The sequence below is a fragment of the Apteryx rowi genome, unplaced genomic scaffold (genome assembly GCF_003343035.1).
Source record: "Apteryx rowi isolate R43461 unplaced genomic scaffold, aptRow1 scaffold_54, whole genome shotgun sequence".
NCBI classification, from domain to species: domain Eukaryota; kingdom Metazoa; phylum Chordata; class Aves; order Apterygiformes; family Apterygidae; genus Apteryx; species Apteryx rowi.
The window spans coordinates 1,980,371-2,001,645 of NW_020450805.1; the positions used below are offsets into that span (position 1 = coordinate 1,980,371).

The window sequence follows — 21,275 nt, forward strand, 5'->3', positions numbered from 1 at the left end:
TGTAAGGCACTCTAATCCCTTTCAGCTAACCAGTTGCTGAGCCCAGTTGGAGCTGACCCTGTTAGTTTTGCCTGAAATGCATTAAGGGACGTTCAGATGATTTTTTTTTTTTTTTTCTTTTTTCTTCTACTAAAAGTTGTGTGGGTAAGTAACTTCCAGCTGGTAAGAAGTGATGAGCTGCTGGAAGCACTGACATCTCCAGCCATCCCAGCTAGATCCAGAAGAGGATGCCTGTTTACAGTTTAAACTGAAGGCAAGAGCTGGTGTAGCATATTCTAAAGAGAAGGGAGTTAAACGAACTGTTTGTATTTCTGACTGTTGCTATAATCAGTAATATTTATCCATATTTTAATTTAATATTTTCTGTTTTAATGCAATATTTTTACTACATTATAATAAATATATTAATGTGTGTTAATATCTGTGTGATTAGCAAAATTGATTATATAATAATTCATAGTAGTTTCATTTACATATTTTTTTCAAACAAGTGTAGCATGAGTAAATAATAATTTTGGGTGGTGTTTCTCCTTTTGTCATTACAGAATGCTGAGGCCTGGAACAATTTATCAACTGCGTATATCAGATTAAAACAAAAGTAAGTACTTAAAAGGATTAGAAGATACAGTTTCCAAAATAAATAATTTGGATTTCCTTTTTCTGACACTGACTTTTTTGTTCTCATAATGCGGTTAGTCTATTTATACTAATTCTCATCCCTTCGGTTCTCTCTCCCAGCTTGGACTGTCTGATGATACTTGTTTCATTTTTTCAGGAAGCTTCATAGACTTTATAAAAGTAGCAATTACTAAGCCTACCCTTTTCTTGTTATAAGTTTTAATTACGTAGTACAGATAGCCAGTGCAAGACATTCATATTGCAGTTGGAAACTAATTTGACTATGAAGTTAAAAGGATGTGTCCATTTTAAACAAACTATGTATTTAGACCTGTATCAATTCATACTTCATTAATCTCAGGAGATTTGAKGGAAAAACAGGCAGTTTATTTTTCATATCATGAAAGCAGATGGAGATCTACACACATAATAGCTTGCTTGTTCTTTTCCCTGCAAATTAGCCATTAATATAAGAAGCTTTGACCTAAATGGACTGCCCTTCTTATTTTTGTATCTCAGTTCAATGTAGTAAAAGATTCTTGAAAGAATACTTGAAAGAACTTAATATTTCAGAAGAATTTTCACATTATAACCTGTYCCCAAAGAATGAAATAATGGAAAAAAATGTATTTTTAAAAACCTTATTGATACAAAAAATTAGACTGTGTTTGAAAATCTGACATCAGTTTATGTGGTTATGCACTCAAGAGGCAAACCAAAAAGAAGACAAAGAATAGTAAGCTTACATGAAAGGGTAAACCAAAAAAAACACACCAAGGAAACAGGTAGCAACTAATATTGTAAATAAAATCAAGAGATGCTTAGATATGTTAATGGGAGCAGGAGGGAAGAAAAAAATGAAGGTTAGGATGACTACTTAAACTAAAAAGAGTAATAGAAATAAAGAGCTTGTTTTACCTTTCCAGCAGTTCCTTGTGTCTTCTGCACTGTCTTGAAGAGACTGCACAATTTAATTATCAAATCATATTGTGTCTCATTTATTAATTTCTCTGTAGCATCTTTAAGGTGATTATACATTTATTCAGAAATGACTCTCCTCATTTAAAGTTTCTTCCTCTTATCTATAACTGCTTGTGACAGATTCCTATTTCTTTTGCATAAAGTTCAAAAGGATATATTAAATGTGTCGTGGACTGGCTTATACTTGGTTCATGGAAGTATCTTTTCAAAATCACTTTTCCACCTATCCATCTACTATGGGGCTGAGAAACTACTGAGTGATTAGTTTCACTTTATCAATTTAATTTTATTGCTGTGAATCCACTCTTGTGATTTAACACAATAAATGCATACAAAACTTGTAACATATTTGATATCTTATCAAAAATAGTAAGGGGGGACAGCTTTTTGAGGTTTTCTCCACATGAATCACATGGGATAGGAATATATGTACAGGAGATCTTAAGTCAGTATTATATGCTGATAGCTGAGCATGGCCTGCCTTTGCTGTAGAATAGCTACTTCAAACTAATTATTTTTGTAGTCACTTATATATAAAGACTGTGTGATTTAGTTTAACCCACTTTGAAAGCAATGGGTATCTGTTGCATCCTGAGTCTAAATCCCAGCTGAAGCAATGAACACACCTTCAGTATAATTTATTTTGGGGGCAGAGGAGTGATGAGAGTGGAAATTTTAATTTTGCATGCCTGCTAGCAAAACAAAAAAAAAGGAAAAATAGAAAAAAGGAAAAGAAAACAAGGTAATAAAGTTGACTGTTTTCTTGTACTCCCTCATCAAAATCAAGCTTTACTCCTGTCGGGCTTTGAAATCAGACCCACCCAAGAGCTGTACATATGGGTGAGGCTTAGTGCAGTCTCATACAGCAGACAAATATAAAATGCATAAGTCTTTGAAAAGTGTGCACAAACAACTTGCTGACACCCAAATGAAAGGACTTTTGTTGCTTTGGGAGTTAGTTTGTTTTTTAACAGTCCACAAGTTATGTGTATTCTAAAGGTCCTCAGGAAAAATTCGCTGTGGTAAAACCAGACTCTACTGTTTAGTTTACTGGAAGAATTTCTCTGGACGTTAGAAGGTCTTTGAAATCTAGGAGATCTCCTATTGCTCAGACCAAACTGGGACTGCCCCCTCTGTCTTTTGGGTGGAAGATGCTGACTGCTAAGGCAGGATGACACACTGGTACTGCCTAGGGTGTCCTATTTGGTTATTCATTGGTTTAACTGTTACCCTGCTTAAGGATACTCCATCGTTAAGTGATTTACTACTTTATTAGCATAGCAACAGCAATGATTTGAGAAATAGGTTTTACATCCTATGTCCTTGGTATCTTGTTTTCTTCTCCTGGTTCCGTCTGATCAGCACCCACCCTCCTGATAAGTTATTAACTTCTTTGAGAAGATTGTGGAGATCGTACAGGCTAATCCTGAAGATGCTGAAGAGCAGTTTTATAAGCAGTTGCTCCAGGTGATTAAACTGTGTCCATCAGCCAAAGTGTCTTCCAGCCTGTTAGAGAACTGTGGCGAATCCCAGCTTCCCTTGTAGCAAAATCTGCAGAGGAAGAAGCGGGCCTCTGTTCTTTTCTAATATAACAAGTCAAAACCTGGGACTAAAATCCCTTACTGACACAGTTAATAGGGGAGAAGACCCAACTGTTATTTGGTACGTTCACTCAGCAGTGGCAAGCATGAGAATGTGTATGAGAGGGAGAGAAAAGGGGAGTGAACATGGGAAAATCTGCCTGTGGACTATTCTGCCTTAGCTATTCCAAATGACCTGTTTTCTTTCAATAGTTTTATTCTCTCACTCAGCTCTATTCAGGTGCTTAGTAACTCTTTTTATACTCTGGGCTTAGATTGGCAGTTATTTATGGTTTTTTACTGACCCAGCCATTTCCAAGCTTTTAATGGACTGATCCAATAGTTAGATATTCCCTTTTCCTGGCTGAGATGTTTGCACTCTTGCACTCTCCTTTTTGAAGCTCAACCAGCAATTTCTTTGAGCTGTTTTTCTTTAGAGATAGCACTTTTAAGGACTTTTACTCAAGTAATAGAGCGAGCTGCAAATTTTAGTAAACCATCTTTATATGATATTTCTTAAGAAGAGATTTCTTATTATATGTCTCCCAAAAAGATTTTTACCAGCCTGAGAAAACTCTGTTTCAGGTTTTCATTTAAATAAATTTATTCCTTTGTGTTTTTTCCTTAACTTCATGAYTCTCCAGCTGAGAGTAAGCTTCAGGCTCTTAAAGTCCTAAGAACCATATCATTCTGTATTTCTAGCAGAGCTTTTAGCTTTTGGCAGTATGTTTAAAGCTTTGGACAGTAGACAACTATAATTTACGAACTTAGATTTAAGATTGCATTAAGATCTCTTGCTCTTTCTGCCTCCTCTCTGGCAGCATTGGTTGCATGTCCTGCAGGAGGTCATGCCTCTGTAAACTGGATGTCAGCTGCTTTCAGGTCATACATGTCATTTGGCCAAACTGTCTTAAGCTCCTTACCACCGAACACCATTACTTTTCTCCTTGGGAAAGGGCATGGGAAACAGCTGCCTACTGTGGATCCATGTGGACATATAAGGAAGATGGTTACTGACTTTACAGTAACTTTAGAGATTCTGCCCTGCCTTTATTCCACAACAAGCTCTCCTGGCACTATGTGACGGTTCACTGGGCAGCAGCATTGATAAAGGATCCTAACAGTGTTGGGACCAGTAAAGCTCCAGAAAATACCAATACAGATGGCATAAATATAATCAACTTTTGTTTACTTTATTATATTATTTTGCCAAAATACAGTTAGGAGAGCTAATACAGAGATTACCTGGAAACAGCCATAGTACAGTATACTGATTAGTGAACTGGTAGAAAGTAATTGCCAAGAGAGAAGAAAGTATCAGTATTGTAAATTATGAACCATAATTTTAAATTGCACTGTCTTCTAAAAAGATTTTTGAAATAGGCAGCTTTTTAGCTGATATAATACCAACTGTTTTTAATATACTTGTACAGAATCTTCATTTTCATTCTTCTTTTTTATTATTATTTAGAAACAAAGCATTTCAAACCCTTCAAGAAGCTCTCAAGTGCAACTATGAGCACTGGCAAATTTGGGAGAATTACCTTCTCACCAGTACAGATATTGGGGAGTTTTCAGAAGCAATTAAAGCTTATCACCGGCTCATGGACTTGAAAGAAAAGTACAAGGATACACAGGTGGGGAAGTTTTCATTTTAGGTTATTTTGTCGGTTCATTAAATTTTCTTAAGTTATCAGTAATGGTAGTACACATACCAATGAAAGCTATGTAGGCAAGCCGTTTAACTTTTTGAGATTTGAACTATGAGACTAAATATTTTAAATGGATAAAAAGCAAAACCTTGCATCCAGATTGCCTCATACTTTGTGGAAGGACAAATATGAACCTTGTTGTTTTAAGGTCTATTCTTAAATAAAACACAGTGCATAATCCCATCTTTCCACATGTTCCTGCATATCTCAGTATCAGAAAAAATAAATTATTTTGTGTCTTATAGCTCCAGTGAAGGTAAGCCTTTCCCATATGTCTGAAAATTCCACAAATGAGTCTTTGAAAATGAGTTATGTTTCATGGGCTGAACACAGTAAAGTGAGAACATTGATTCTGAATAATCTGGAACAAAGGAAAATAAAGGAGATATTTTGCTCCGCCGTAGTTCAGTTAAGTTCAGTTAATTTCTGTGTTTGTAAATGTAGCTGTGGATAAAATCCAGAGAACCTACTTTAACAGCTTCAACTGAGATGTTACCTTACCTAAAATTAGGTCCTGATCCAGTCAGGCTAATTGAAAGATACTTGTTGGTTTTGTGCATTTAGTGAAAATAGCTGGATGAATCTGAAAGGCAAGCCAAAGAATCCCTTATGCAGAGCAGTGAAACATCTCCAAAAGCCTTTGCAAAATTCATGGATCTGGTTGAGCTGCTTATGAGCTCTTAGGAAGGTTACCTGTAGTACCATGGTAAGAGCACCCACCTGCAGCTGATCATTGATTCAAGGTGTATAAGTTCCTTTTTAAAAAAAAATTTTTATCTCATAAAATGATTAAAAGTAACTTTTCTGGATCTTGGGAGATTAAGTTAACTGATAAGGAGATTAAACAGATAGAATTGCATATGGTTGTGTAAACATCTTGTTCTTGGATTTTTTTTAAACCTTTTTCAGATTACTTTTAATAACAAATTATACATGAGTACACTACTAACAGCTGCTATAAACCCTCCATGAACAGGATAGCATTCTGCGTGAATAAAATCCTTCAGTGTTGATATGGCTGAACATTAAAAGGCCTCCCTTAAACTTGCTTTGCGCTAAGTGTCTATGGAAAACATAGTCCTCTATGGTAGTCTCTATGGTAAAGATTAGTGTGTTTGGCACCTATAAGATTGTTGTACCAGAGGACCTGTGTTTGTTTGTGGTACCTCTTGTAGTTCGTTGGCTTTTTTTATGTTTTTCTTAATTGCTAATTTAAACAGTATTTTTAGAGGTAGTCCACTGTTACTCATAGTATTACTTTAATCAGATTGATAGCTGACCAGGAATAGAATTTGCTCCATTTATGTGTCATTTTACATATTTTGAGATAATATATACCGCTTTTAAAGCGTGCTTTGTCAAATTTTGTGTAAGGTAGTCAATTAAAAAGTTTGGGGATATTGTTTCAGCTAAATTTCTATTTTTGTTGTGTGATTCTCTTTCTGTCTTGTTCCTATATAGCTTTTAAGAATACATTATCAATTTTACATTCCACAAGTGTAGATATGTATTTAATATTTTTTAATTGCATCTCAACTTTAACTTTGTTTTCTGTTATGTAAAGTGCTTTCTGGGTTTCATCATAACTTCTAATACCATTTGCTCAGTAGGACAATTTTTCTATTTGGCTAAGAGCCGACCTCAGAGCCCGATTAAAGAATTTCAAAAAGACTTTAATCGATAGTCTTATGAGGAAAAGAAGAATACTCCCCTAGGAAGAAAAAAGGCATATAAAACTAAAAGCTTCAGCTGAGGTTCTTTACAAAGCTCACTATTAATTTCTGAGCTTCTCCTATTTGCCAGTTAACCTGTTTTAAATGGGGATACTGTGGCCCTCTTGTGCAATTATAATTTAACTAAGTATGATCATGGGTAAGCAGAAACATACATCTCTCTTTCCATGCAACACTGTATGATCTTCCTTCAGGTTATATTTAGTAGCTGCAGTCACCATAGGTTTAGTTTATGGATTACCAAGCTTGATGACATAGTGGCAAGAGAGACTGTAGGAATTTAAAAATCCAGAAGAATAAATATGCATAGTACTGGAAGAAACTGGCTGAATCATTGATTCCAGTTCTTTTTGAAAACAGAAAATTAGCCTAGGACCTTCACATACTAATCACTTCTAGCACAGTAATTATTACAAGATTCCCCTTGGGAGACCGAATGCATCAAATAACAGCGTGCAATTGATTATGTGATTTGCAATGTCCCTGGTTAATGTAATTACATGAGATTTTTATTTCAGCATAGTATCCAGTCATATTTTTAAATCATCATTAAGGTATTCATATCTTCATCTGTACTTTGTTAGGTCATTGCTGTCTTTTTTATTCCAGACTTTAGAGTACAGAATGCAGTTTTGGGAAACTTTGCTTCAGAGCTATTCTAGTTATTTAATGATGTCATTCTTGTGGCAAAAGTTCTGAGATCAAGATATCATGAGGCTGAATATATGTATATACAGATTCTGCAGACAGAATTTAAAAAGTGAAATATTTTAGTTATTTTCATATATAAAATAAACAGCTGTGCATTTAAATCACATGACATGATTTAAATGTCATTAAGTGATACATGCAATTATATGCTCCTTCATTTTAGTGTTGTTATTAAATGGCTATGTTTTTAAAAGTTCACTGTCTTACCTTTTTGTATAAGAAAGCTTTTTTTCCTGCACAGGTGCTAAGTCCTCAGAGTTTTATTATAAGAATGTTTACTTTTTCAACATCAAAACTTCGGTGTGTTAATGTGAGAGCAGTATTTAGACACAATCTTGATGATGTTACTCAGATTGTAACATTACTATAGACAAGAAAGACATTGGCTCTTTTTCTTGTCTGTCCTGACTATTAGGTGGTTGCAACAAAATGAAAACATTTTGGAAAGTAATTGGCTAACTTTATAAATGAGCTATGATAGAATAAAAAATTACAAGCAAGGAAGTACTTTCAAAAATTCTAATTTCCTAGTAGTCCCTTTAAATATTATATGCATGCATTCTCAACTTCCTTCATTGCAAGTTTTTAAAATTTTTCCAATTTCCATATTCCTTTTTATTGCCATGAACTTACTGAGAAATATACATTGAAAACCTTTAATACAGATGTTATGCAATAAAGCGTAAAGGCTCATTGAATTACCTGTAGCAACTGGCAAGTTTTGATAGTTGCAGCTTTTAGTTTCAGCTAATAGATCAGTCACGGGTCACTTAAAGGACTGGAGGAGAAAACCTTAACTGGTGTAATGTCAGTTTAGCCTCTAAATTATTAGTCTGAGGCTATAAATATACCTAAGAGATTTCTGCAACTGCTAATCACGCAACTTTGCACCACATGCATGCTCTTGGAGGCAAGCAATCTTTTTTACTTGTAATGTTACTGCTCTGAGAATAACAAAGGTTATTTTGTGGGTGGAAAAGGCGTTTTGCTACGTTGCTTTCAGAAACCAGATCTTTATCCTGTTACTGTCAATAAATATGAATTCAAAAGTATGGACAAATGTTTCCTCTCTGCAATTCTGTATTTTCTAGAATCTAATATAAAGGCTTTCTGTTACCCTTTCCCTTGTGTATTATCCTCATTTCAGTGGTTCATATTGCCAGGCTGTTTGTAATAAAAGGTTGCAAGGTATTCCAAAGTGATTTTGAGGATAAGAGAGTAGGACCTTCAGGAAGCCTCTTTCTTGTAAGCAGCTCACTACTGCCAATTGTCTTTAATATAAACTTTAATTTGGGAAGGGTATAGGGAGATCTCCCAGACTGCAGATATGACATTTTAGACCTGGTATCTGAGGATTCTTTTCTTACATGAGCTCTCTCAAGTTTGATTAGCATTCGTGAAGCTTTTAAAAATGTTTTGGCCAAGTGAGTGTTTGTGAGAACAGCAACTGTGGAACGAGATTAACTGAGAGCAATCAAGACATTTAAAAGTGGTTCAGTTTGTTTCTGTCCGAGGTTTTGTTGCTTGGTGGGCTTTGTTTAGGTTTTAGTAAACACACATTATTCACAAAAGCAAAGGAGGAGGAAGAATGCAGATGACGTGACATGTTAAACACACAAATTCTCTTCACAGTGGTCATATGGGGCACAGTTCATTAGAAGAGGCATAAAGAAAAACTACAGTTTGCATGGGATACTGGGCAATAGAGCTTTGATTTAATACATTAGTTTAGTATATACGGCAATTTAACTTCTCTCAAAGAACTGAATTAAAGCTTAACACTTAAAGCAATGCTCTAATTATGGAAAGCTCAGTTAGACTGCTCATACTTTTTGATGATTAGTACAATTCACGTACAATTCTAAGTGGCATTATTTAACAACTTGGCTACAGCCAAGTAGCGTTAATGTTTCATTAGTATTTAATGGACCATTTAATCCAGGCTTTCACACTGGTTTTATTTTAACTGCTGTAATGCTAATGCTTTAGATGATGAATTATGAAAAAAAAAAAGGGGGGGGGAGCTAGATTGTGATGAAAGTGTAAGCAAAGCCTGAACTTTATGGGAATAAAGGTTATTTTTCAGTAGCTAAATTCTACTGACTGAGGAAACTTTTCATGTGCAGATAAAATATCAGCTGTAAAACTCCTAAGAGCTACAGGTGATATTCACCTGAACTAACTTTTAGGACTTTGAGATGCAATTTTCTTACTGTCAACTGAGAAACTGACTGAGAAGTCACACATACATATATGGAATCCCCAAGATCACTTTTAGTTCCTTTTCAGAATATAACGTATTTTAATGTGTCTTCATTCACCTATTTTATAAAGTTTAGAATGATGCCATAGTAATGGAAATACCAATGCTTGCTGGTGTTTTTGTAGCAAATAATTATAGAATTACTTTTTTATTTCCTAATGCTGGGTTTTAATCCCTTAATTTACAAAACATGAATGCAGTATGAATTTCAGAACTTGTGGACTAGTAACAGTTGATCATGTTTTCCATCATGCTGAGTGAAAAGCTGAGCCTTTTAATAGAAAGGAAAGGAAAAAACAGCCTGCTCTGTCATATTCTTTTATAAAAGATGTACTCTAAGTTTTGGGGGGGTTGTTTGTTTGTTTAGCTAGTATTTAAATGTTTCTGCTACAACGGTTTCATATGAATTCTGAAGAGAAACTGGGGGCAAGTAATTTTTTCATTTTTATTCTTCTGTTAGTCACATAGATTTACTTCACAACACCATCAGCCATTCTGATTTAATTGTTATTAGCCAAGGGTTTACCATGTTTGGTAGAACTCAGTAAACGATTCTTGGGATGTATGGTAATTGAGTTATTCTGTAGGAGAAAAGTTATATTAGGATCATGATGTATCACAAATACTAAACTTTATACATTTTTATTTTAAGTGTAATATGCTGTGATAGTGTAATAACTTTTGAATTATTTTCTGCCATCAAGCTGCAACTTGGCTTGTGAGAATGCACCTGTGTCCTACTTTTATTAGAATAGTGGTGGTTTTGGGGTATTCACAAATCATCTTTGAAATCATTTTTTTATTACTGTCTTGGTATTAATATTGCTATTAATGCAATTTCATTGAAAATATTAATATCACATGGACAAAAATGTTGAAGTTGAGTATTAAGGTTGCCAAACCACAGTCTCACAAGTTAGAAAGTACCAGCATGAAGGCTGCTTATACAACTTTTATTTGCCTATCTTGAATGCTTGCTGTACGAGACTATGATTTTGTTTTATCATCAGTCTCCCTTTCTCATGCACTACACAGGACAAGTAGTTCTCACTTAATAAGCCACAGCCAATATGGATTTTATTCTAATTCACCCTATGTTCCCATGTCTTAATCCATCTACATTTGCTATTTCTTATTTTACTGATAAGGAACTAAGGCACAATGAAACTGTCTTCCAATTCTGAGTGTCCAGTTTGAAGTCTTGAAGACATGAAGATTTGTGGTGGTGCTGGTTTGGGGTTTTTTTGTTTTGTTTTGTTTTTTCCTGGGGCACTTGGCATTATGTAGCATTTCATATATGCACAGCATAACTCCCATCGAGTTCCCCAGCAACTGTAAGTGCTCAGCATTTCTGCGGGTCAGATCCCACATTCTCAAGTCAGTGGCTCAGAAAATAAGGCTATTGAATGAGTACTTGTAAAAAGTTTGATTTAAGTGACTTGACTAGTCATTCATCACGACTGCATTAAATACAGAATTTTCCAGAGCAGTATTCAGTTGCCTCCCAGTTTCCCATCTCACACACTACACATCTTTCAATTTCTGCAGTTAATGAAATAGAGGTCCTGTAAACACCAGTGTCTTCCATTGCCTAAATGTAATCAAGTACCAGCTGTATACTGACTTTTTTTTTTATGAGCAGATTATAAAGTGAAAATACCATCATGACACTGCCACAATTTCCTGTTATCTTTCTGCAGTCTCTTTCACACTCGCCTGCCAGGCTAACTCATCATTTCCTTCTTAGCTCTTATCTTCACCTACCATAGAATCTTTTGGATGAGTTTTAAATGTGTTGAATCATTTCCCTAATAATGTATTTCTCTGTAAATTCTATATTTGTTATATGGTATTACATTTGTATTTTACTGAATCATTGATAGCAAATATTACAGATATCAAGATGCTCATTTTACTAACTGATGTTGATTTGAGTTGAAATAAAAGCTCTTTGCTGCTGCTTTTGCAAGGTGCTGGCTATTCTGGTCAGGGCCGTAGTGGATGGAATGGCCGATCGGGCTGGAGAAGTGGCGAGCAGATTGAAGGGGAAGTTGCAAGAGCTCTTGGGCAGAGTGACTGCACGAGTGACAAACGATGGGGAGATCTGGAGACTTTATGCCCGACTCTATGGAAATGGGCAGAATGATAGTGGTGAAGATATTGAAAAGGTAAATATGTTGTGAAGTTTAAGTTTTTGTGGATACAAGCTTATGGTAGAAGCCTTCTGTTTTCTAATGAACTAAGTACTGTAGTAAGACAGGCAYGCTTCTCTTCCAGACATGTTTTGCTTTAGTGTTTGTATATGCTTAACTTCTGCTGTTCATGTTTCCGCAGCACACAAATATTTTTATTAGCTAACAGGAGCAAGATGTTTCATATCAGTTTTTGTGTGTGTGTTTTTTTAAATACACATCTCATCAGTATTTCATTTTAAAATATTCTATCACAGCACATGATTATTGCCTTTGATTCCTATTCAGAAAATTTTCTTGGCAACGATCTAATGGCTATGGGGGGGTTGTTTATTTAATAGCAATTTTTGATCCTGGTGAAAACATATAGTACTTTTTGGAAAAAAAGTGGCTTCCTGGATCATAATGGCATGATCCAGTGGCATCATAAGCCACCTGAATTCTTCTTTGGAACCACCAAGGGGAAATGCATGTTATGATAGTCAGTATCTGAGTTAGACTTCCCAGAGTAAGAGTGCTTTGTCCTTATTTAGGTTAAAATGGAATTACCATTGTCATTTAATTCTTAATCTGTTAAAGTGTTGGTTCCTGTTTACCTACCTCTGTTTTAGCTACATTAACTTTCTTCTCTGGTTCCTATCACTTCCCTGGTAATTGAGATGATTGCATTTCTAAAATAAACACTCTATGCTGAGAGAGTTTAGTTTGTTGTATGCTGGAGTGTGCTTTGCGTTTGGTGTTAAATTTCCAAAATTCAAATAACCTTGCACACTCCAAAAATACTTATGAGTTATCAGATCTTCTCTGAAGCTGAAAATACACAAGGTCAGCATTTGGTATGCGTTTCCTAATGGGAGGTATGCCTTTGGTTGGGGCAGAAATGTCACTCGGGAGGATTGCTTGTCACTTGATATCAGGCATATTATGCAGATGGCTGGGCCTACAAATTGTCTGCCTGTGGGGTTAAACTTATAGTTATTTGGCCCTTCCTCATTGTCCTCCTCTTCCTGCTCTATGAAATGCCTCATTTAGCCCTTGCCAGCCTCCATTATGCCTCCAGTTCATCCTTCCTTTCTTCCCTATTTTTCTTTACAGCTGAACAATAAAAAGGATTTGACCTATTTAGAATTCAGAAATACAGATATTGCAATATCCTGTAATATATCCTCAAATTCTTACTCAGACATGCAGAGCAGCAGAGGCCCTGTCTATACTATAAATGTAATCATTTCAGAATCTGGTTACATCAGTGTTTTTCACTAACCCAGTTAAAAACATGGTTTCAATTTACAGAGTAGACAGGGTTTCAACTGCGTTTCCTAATCAGACGGGTTATGGAACACTGTTATGGTCTAGCCTGCCCTGCAAAATGGAATGATGTTTATAAATGACTTACGGGATGCTTGTGTATGTATCTTTGTATCTTGGTGCTACCACAGTGATAGATCATGAAAGAGCAAAATTGTCTACAGCCACAGCATAAATGAATTTACTGTATCAAAATTAGTTTTCAGCCCACAGAATACTCATTGGTAGCTTTTCTGATATCGTATTATAAAGTAAAAAGTTCTAAAAACTGAATATTTAGTGGCTTCACTGCCACAAGCTTTATCTTGTGTCAGACATATAATTATCTGTAGAAAATTCTGAGCTGTATGATTGCAGTTTTCAGCCCACATTTACTGTGCAAAAGGTGAATTCTGAAAGGGTAATATTTACTATTTTGTGGCGTGGTAGAACAAAAAGATGGGAAAAGATCTACCATATGTCCATCCTTACCAATGCAGGGGTTGACTTCTGTTATATAATGTAATACCTTATTTAGTGCAGATTTAATTATATTTAGCCAATATTGTTTCTAGCACTTCATTTGAAAGAACAACCTTGTATGCCTGGCAGTTGTAAAGGGGATTTTCTTCGCCTTCCTGCTCTTCAGTCATATCTGATGCCCTGAATCGCTGGGGCCTATAGCTACAGTTCACCACAGTCCCTCGTAAATTGAGTCAAAGTCAAATAAGGAAACACCAGTTAGTGTGAATCTGTTGGAGCACTGCAGAAAGAAGCACCTATAGCTGCCTCCCCCCTTTCCGCCCTTTAGCCTGGCGTATACTAGCTCTTACAGCCTTATGTATCCAACCCGCCACCTTGCTGAGTACTTCATTCTTTCCTATGTTGGACCCAGTCCACTGCTCTCCCACTTAGGAATCTTTCCAACCTACAAGTTTCCTACTGATCCATACCCAGGCAGCAGTCTGTGAAACCCTTCTGTTCCTTAAACTTTCCCCACCTCATAACTGTTTCCTTCCAGGATAGATCCAGGTTCCTGAAGTGCAAACAAACAACCCACAAGGCTTTGAAATCTTTCCTCCCCCACCTGACATCTGTCAGCAAAACCCTCTAATTTGCTGCTCTGACTCAGACGTGTGCAGATTAAAATCAGACTGCTGTAAAAACTGTCATTCCTTCTCTTGGAAGCTCTTTCCCCGGCTGCCCAGAGCTACTGCCAGTTATAACCTAAGTTATTATGAAAAAAAATTATTTGGTCTGGTTGGACTTAATACACCTCACTGCGATTTACAGTGGTTCAGCAGCATGAGCAGTTCAATCACCCATGCAATAGTGATTGGCACTCCAGTGCAAGGGAGAGGAGATGCTTCTGGGGGATAACCTCCAGATTTAACCCATCTTTCTTCATGAATCAGAGGTCTTTGTTGTGCTTATGTACATGTACTGCACCGAAAGCTTTTTCTTCCGTTCTGTAATACTTGCACTCTTTGAAAAGATAATTGAAGAGTTGTCATTGAACCAAGTCGTGTAACTTTTCACATATATTTATGTTTAGGATTTCTGGTGCCGTAGAAAGAAAACAAAACTAGGAAGGAATAGTTAGTTTCTGCATCTTAAATTTCTTTCTCCTATGGAGTTTTGTGCTTTGGTTTAGTTAGATAGCTGAACTTTTATGGAATAAGTTTATGGATTTTATGATATAACTTTTTAGATTTATATGCACATCCTGTATATTTATCCTTTTGGATTAGTTTGGTGTCCTAGCTTGTATTTATAACCTCCTTAAATATCTAATATAATAGTTAATTTCTTTCATGTACTGTTTATTTCCTCTTCTGGCTAATGGAGTACTAATTCTAGTACTGCCTCACTAGATATTTTTTTAATTCTTTTTTTCAGTCTATGTTTTTCATTGTTTTCTTTCCATTCATCTGTTTTGTTAAGAAAAGAAGTTACAGTAAAAAGATGGGAGTTAACAGATTTTTTTTCCTTACTGTCCTTATACCAGAAGAAAACAAATGCTTTCCTTTACCTTCCATGCTCCTTCCTGCTTCTTGTTATGATTTTTTTTCTTAACAGAACCCTCCTTCCATATTGTTTACATTTATCTTCTCTATTTTTCCTGTTCCATGCTGAGTAGTAGTGCGGTATGGCAACTAATAGATCTGTCTGTGAAATGCATTATTGGCTAAAATACACATATATATATAGCGAGACAGCTTTGATGTATTCAGTTATACATTTGTTAGGTACAAAATTACTGTTCAAAGTGTCAGTACAAGCATTTTTCCTTTTTCATGTGCATTTAATTATGATGACCTGGCAAACATGGGTCACATCCATCAGTCTAGACAGAATTTTAAAAAATAAAGATTGCCTTTAGATACATGTTACTTTATATGCCTGTCATACTTGAGTTGTAATATTGGTGAAGAACATCTGTGTTGCAGCTGGTGCCTACACTTGCAGAGAAGGAAACTGCTCCAACTCCCAGAAAAGCTAGCATAGCAAAGATCCATTCATTTGTTTTGATAGAGCATTAATTTCATAGCTACTTAAAGCCAAACCAGGCTTCTGGTTTGTTTACACACATACTGATTATATTTTCCTCCTTGCAGTCACTGCAGTATCTCACTAAGGCACATAAATGTGAAATTCAATCAAGCGATTGGGAGAAAGATGTTTCGTCTTTTAAGGAGGTGGTGAAAGGAGCCATAGAGATTGCGCATGGTATGTTCTGCCTAAAAATAACTTATATTATTCAGGAAAAGTGTAGAAAATATTTAATGAGCTTAGTAACAAAATAATCTTATGTCTTATCCATTATATTTATTCCTACTACTGGGAGTCCTCTAACATAAAGCACAGTCCTGACAGTGCATATGAGAATATACTTGGAGTGGGGCAGAACTTGTGTTCTATGAGTCAGCAAACATTGTGAATGGTAAGCGTCTGATTGATTCCATGTCCACCAAAGCATTTAATGGTCCAGGAATCTTTTAGTGTAAATAAAAATGTACCAGTGGTTCATTTCAATCTTCAAACAGTCACATAACAATTTTGCTTGACCATACCATTCCAACATCTCAAGTACAGTGGTGTGTATGTTTTATGGGTAGGAGGTGGACAGAACTTAGACTCAGTATGAGTAATGACTCTGCAAGAAGGATACTTTTAGCTTGGTTTTTAGAGTGGTCTTCTCAATATTACCTAGGATTCTTTTCATGAATTTCTTTTTGGAATATTGCATTCAAAAGTTATGTATGGGAAGGTATCAGAGTTCTATTTAAATGTTGTTTAAAAGATTATTGTGACAGAGGTAATGCTTTTTTGTTTTGGTGTCCTTCTGTGTTTGGATTCTAGTGTCTATAAAGTGCAGTAAAAACAAGTCTAATCATCAGGAAGCTTTGCAGATACTTTCTTCAGCTCGGCTGAACTTACGYGGTTTGTCATCCAAAGCAAAGGTAGGAATGTTTGAGAGAAATATCTTTATTCTGTTGCCAGAACCCATTTCTTTGGTTTAAGTCTTTTATAGATAAAATAATATTAACCTGTCCCATTGCATCATCAGGGAGGTGTTCATCTCTGCACTATTAAGGATTCCAGTTTTAAGGAGACTTATTTTCCTTCCTCCTCCAAGGCTTTGACTGAACTAAAACTACCACCCTATCCTAGGGTAACTCCAATGCTAACTCTTAGTCTAAATGAGAATTTTACTTAGCATAAGACAAACAGATTCAAACGTTTAGAAGAAATCAGTCATTTCAAAGATCTTTTCCTTGTGTGAGTAATCATGAGGGGAGCAGGGATAGTCTGAAGAGGAATGGATGTAAACCTGCAGAAAGGATAAAGTCTGTTAGGACTACTTTGCATCACTTTAAATTGTTTTATAAATGGAGTTATTTATTAAAACAGCAAACTCCTTTTTGGTAACGTTTCCATGGATAGCCTACCGATTCAGATATCAATTCTTTGGAAATTTTCATGGAATTACATGTTTGGTTTTCAGATTTCTAGTTTGCATATCCATGTAAAGCAAGGTACCCAAACAGCCCGAGGCTGTTCCTGCACCATTATTATCCTAACTTTATCCTCCACCTTACAACATGAGACACAGCCATTGTTTAACTGAGGACTGATCTGGAATACATTTTTGTTCAAAATACACTTAATGTCTTTAAGAAGTATTCTTCCTGTGCTGGGGGGGTGGGGGGGTGGGGGGTGGGTTAGTAAATGTGAATTACAGAGCATAAGTTTTATAACATGTGTGCTTGTGTTACAGTGTTGATCTATCATCAGTGTGCTAAACTTGGCTCAGCTCTTTAAGTCCTATAATTTTTAGGATAAGGGCCTAGGAAAGTTGTTTAAGCAGACACAAGCTGGCTCTATAGCTAACTGTGCTTGTTAGATACTGACATACATAACTCTTAGGAATGCTGGGGAAAAAATCACAACTTGTGTGTTCTGTTGTGATTCACAAAATGTGAATTTAAAAAAAATGTCTGTAGACTGAGTATGACAGTAGAGGAGGTAAGACTACTTGGCATAAATGTTATAAACACAAATACAGGTGGTTTAAATTATGCTAGATAGTGCAGTCGCTGAAATACTAAGAATAAGCGAGTCTAGCAAAATGTATTCTTAACTCCTGAAGGCAGTAATTAAATGAACTTATTTTTGGCAGATAATGGTGTCTCTAAGTTTTATGGCATTTCTGAGAAAAGTGACATGTTAGAGATAAAGCTATTGGAGTGACCTAATTATTTTTTTCATACATTCCAATATGCTATCTTATTTTTAATTTGAAATCATATTGTATTTCCAGAGTGTGTGCCTTTTGGTTTAAAAACCTCAATTGTCGTCTGTAAGATACTATGCACAAATAGTTTAGCACTATTTATGTCTGTTCAAACTTGACTCCTTTTGCTGCCTSAGTCAATATTAGTGGGTGTTTTTTTCTTTTTTCTTTTAACAAAAGGAAGAGCACTTAAAAAAAAAAAAAGTGTTAAGAGCAGACTCAGTAGTTAAGATTTCAGAAGGAATAAAGGAACAGTGAAAGTAACTTTCAAAAGATAAAATTCCAAAGCTTCCTAGTCAGGACATTCAATAGGAATAAATCAGTAGTTTTTGGACAAGTGAAGCAACGTTACTCCTCAGGCTTTACTGGGATCTCTGTCTGTGGCTCCCAGTTCTTGGGTCATGCCAGACTCGTGATGCGGCCAGACCCTGCCTAGGACTGCAGAAATGTAGAAAATGTATTGTTAATGGGCATTACGTTATGCATAGAGCTTTCTGGGCAGTCGTATGCTCTGGCAAGTAGCATAGTGAACTCTCTTCTGCTCCTTAACCCCATTCAGATCTGACGGGTGGGCTCTGAACAGGAGAAGGGTCCTGAAGCTGGGTCATAAATGCCCAAAATGTGGGTACTGTGGTGGGGAAACATAAGGCACAAGCCCAAAGAATGATGGTGCATGAAACTTGCCCAGTCTGCATCTAGTTGAAAAGAACTCTTTAACTGTGTGGGAAAAAAAAATAGTAATGAGCAAATAATTATATCATCTTGATTTATTTAGCTGTCTTAGCCAGAAAGAACCAAACTTTTCTGTCACATTCCCAGTGTGAGTTTGTTGGGCTGAGAGTCAGAAGAGACTTTGTACTGGTTGAAGGAACATGTTCCTATTTTTGTGAAAGATGTTCCTTTGTTCAGTGACAACCCTGTTATGAAACACACAGAAGACCTTTTTTAAGGCCTTTTAAGTACGTTTTTGTTTATATACGTATCTGTATTGTGCCATTATGTTTTGATGATATAATGAAGACAGATGTACTCCAGAGCAACTTTTTTCTTCTGGGTAAGTTTTCATCTCTAAACGTAGGCTTTTTGTTTGTGTCAGATGAAGTATGAATCGCTCTCTGTTTAGATAATAAAGGGGAAACATATGTCTGGATCCCCCCTCCCCTATTTATGTGGAGTGGCACCTCGCACAGCCTTGCTATTACGTGAGTCAAAAGACAGAATCTGGCCTTCCAAAAGCAACATGTTCTGTGCAGCATGCCCAAAGTAACAATTTGGTAGCGAAGCTCCGGTCAGACCTTGTGTATCTCAAGACTTTAGACAAGTTATTTACGCTTCCTCTTCCTTGGTTTCCCTGTTAATATGTTAAGATTACGATTGCTCATGAGTTAGCTCTTTTGTGGTTTTGTTAATGTCTTTACAAACTATTTTTATCTCTCTGTAGCGTTTAGTTTTCTTGTACATGAGTTAATTACACGCAGATGCATTTCTCCACCCACCCACGTCTTGACATCAAAAATTAAAACATGTTTATTTGAGGTTTTGGAGAAAATGACACAATATAATATGACACTGGGAATCCATAACCATCAAAACTCAGAACTAGTACTTAATTAGCAGGTGGGTTTGCAAACTGCAGTGACAGTCAGTGAGATGCTGTTCTAGTTTGAGTTTCATGGTAAAGTCCTTAGCTTTTGATGGGAGCAGAAGTGGGAGTTAGGTAGTCAGGTCAGAGTAGAAACCCAACTTCCATGGGATTGTTCAGCCCTTTCTGACAGAAGAACATGAGGTACGTGGCACGGGCTGATGGCCATTCGTAAGTGCATCTGTTTACTAACCACAAAATGGTCTTTTTAAGGAGATCATGGATGCCAGAAATAGCATGAAAGATGCTGATACGAAAGCTATGGTAGTGGTGATGAGTTTCTTGAATTTCTCTACATTGAAACACAGGAACTGTAAGTATGGTTTAAAATAATGTATTTGTTTTTGTTATGCAGCAACTTTTTGTAGATGTAACAAGTAGTGAGGTTTCCAGTGAGATAGCTGATGAAGTGACAACTATGGACAACTTGATTGCTGAACTTCAGGAACTGAGCAACCAACTGAGAAATCAGTGCTGAAATACAGACCAGATTTCATGGGAGGAAGACCATAATGACGTGTTTCATTTGCTGCAGGTTTGCTGATGAAATGGTAACAGTTCCACCGCAGCAACACTCTCAATAAACTTTTTTCTGTACAATGCTGTTCTCGTGGTCAGCTTTCTTCAGGTTTTAGTCTGCTTTTTCAGATTCTTATCTGCTCTTGCCGTCTTAAAATTGTGTGTCTGCTTCCTCGGGCCCAGATTTTCTGGAATAAAGCTAGCTGCGTTTATAAAGCAGTCACTGAGGATTAGTTCTGCCTGAGTGCATTACGCAGGCGGTGCCAGGCGTTGCACACGGGGAGCAGGAGGAGCCTCAGGGCTGGAGGAGGGCAGGAGGCGCGGTGGGAGGTCAGAGCTGCACCCTGCCTGGGGCCCCGGCCAATCACAGCGCATGCCCTCCCCGGCTGACCAGTCACACCCTTACCAGTGAGCTGCGTGGCCAATCAGAGGGCGTGTCTCTCTGCTGCTGGCCAATGAGAGGAGCTGTGAGGCTGGCGGGTGAGTGGCAGGAGGCTGTGGTGAGGCCCTGGCAGCRCTCGCCTGAGGTCTTGAAGTACAGTCAAAGTGGCAGGGTGTTTGCAGCGTTAGGGCTTACTAGGACTTACTGCTTACAACAATATTATTTTACTCAAAAATATATAACTTGGGTCCCATGCACAGTAGAGCAGGACTTCATTTGGGGCTTTTACAGGCATGGGGATTCACTTCCGCTGAGGCAGCAGTAAAACTGAAGTCTAGTCTAAAATACTTATATTTGACTAGACTTGAATAGCTTTTTTTCATCTAGATTACATTGCATTGTTTAATTTTTAAGCATCTTCCTTACATTTTTTTCTTAAATTGATTTCCTCCCCCCCCCCCCGTTTTTTTTTTGTTTTTCAGAAACCTATGCAAACTAGTTTCCTCACACATCATGATTTTGGCTCTTTCTCCCATATAAAAATGATGCAGTCTCCAAAAATGTAGTTATATCTATTCTGCATATACACACACTGTATGTAGTATGGTCATTAAAACTATATAGTTACTATATGGCAAGAGTCTTGTCCCTGAAGAGAGAATCAGAAAGCAAAAGGAAACCAAAAAGCATTAGTTAATTGGGTTTGAAGCAAAGGTAACAGTGTGTATTTTAGTCTGAGGAGGGGAGACCATCTTGGCATCTTTAGCTATCCTTCTAAAGCTTTTTAGAATGGAAAATAAATTATTTCCTGGCAGTATTTTAACAAGAAATTCCCACAAAAATTATTATCTTAACAA

At 36.6% G+C, this 21,275-nt stretch overlaps 1 protein-coding gene across 1 annotated transcript in view; it reads left to right on the forward strand.

The window, feature by feature from the left end:
• Positions 1 to 20,117, forward strand: part of TTC27 (tetratricopeptide repeat domain 27) — a 144,926-nt gene extending 124,809 nt beyond the window's left edge. The window contains exons 16-21 of the mRNA XM_026081204.1: positions 546 to 598; positions 4,651 to 4,816; positions 11,569 to 11,766; positions 15,696 to 15,807; positions 16,441 to 16,541; positions 19,873 to 20,117. Coding sequence (XP_025936989.1) covers positions 546 to 598; positions 4,651 to 4,816; positions 11,569 to 11,766; positions 15,696 to 15,807; positions 16,441 to 16,541; positions 19,873 to 19,995 — 753 coding nt within the window. The 3' untranslated portion in view covers positions 19,996 to 20,117. The remainder of the gene's footprint in view (positions 1 to 545; positions 599 to 4,650; positions 4,817 to 11,568; positions 11,767 to 15,695; positions 15,808 to 16,440; positions 16,542 to 19,872) is intronic.
• The last annotated feature ends 1,158 nt before the right edge of the window (positions 20,118 to 21,275 follow it).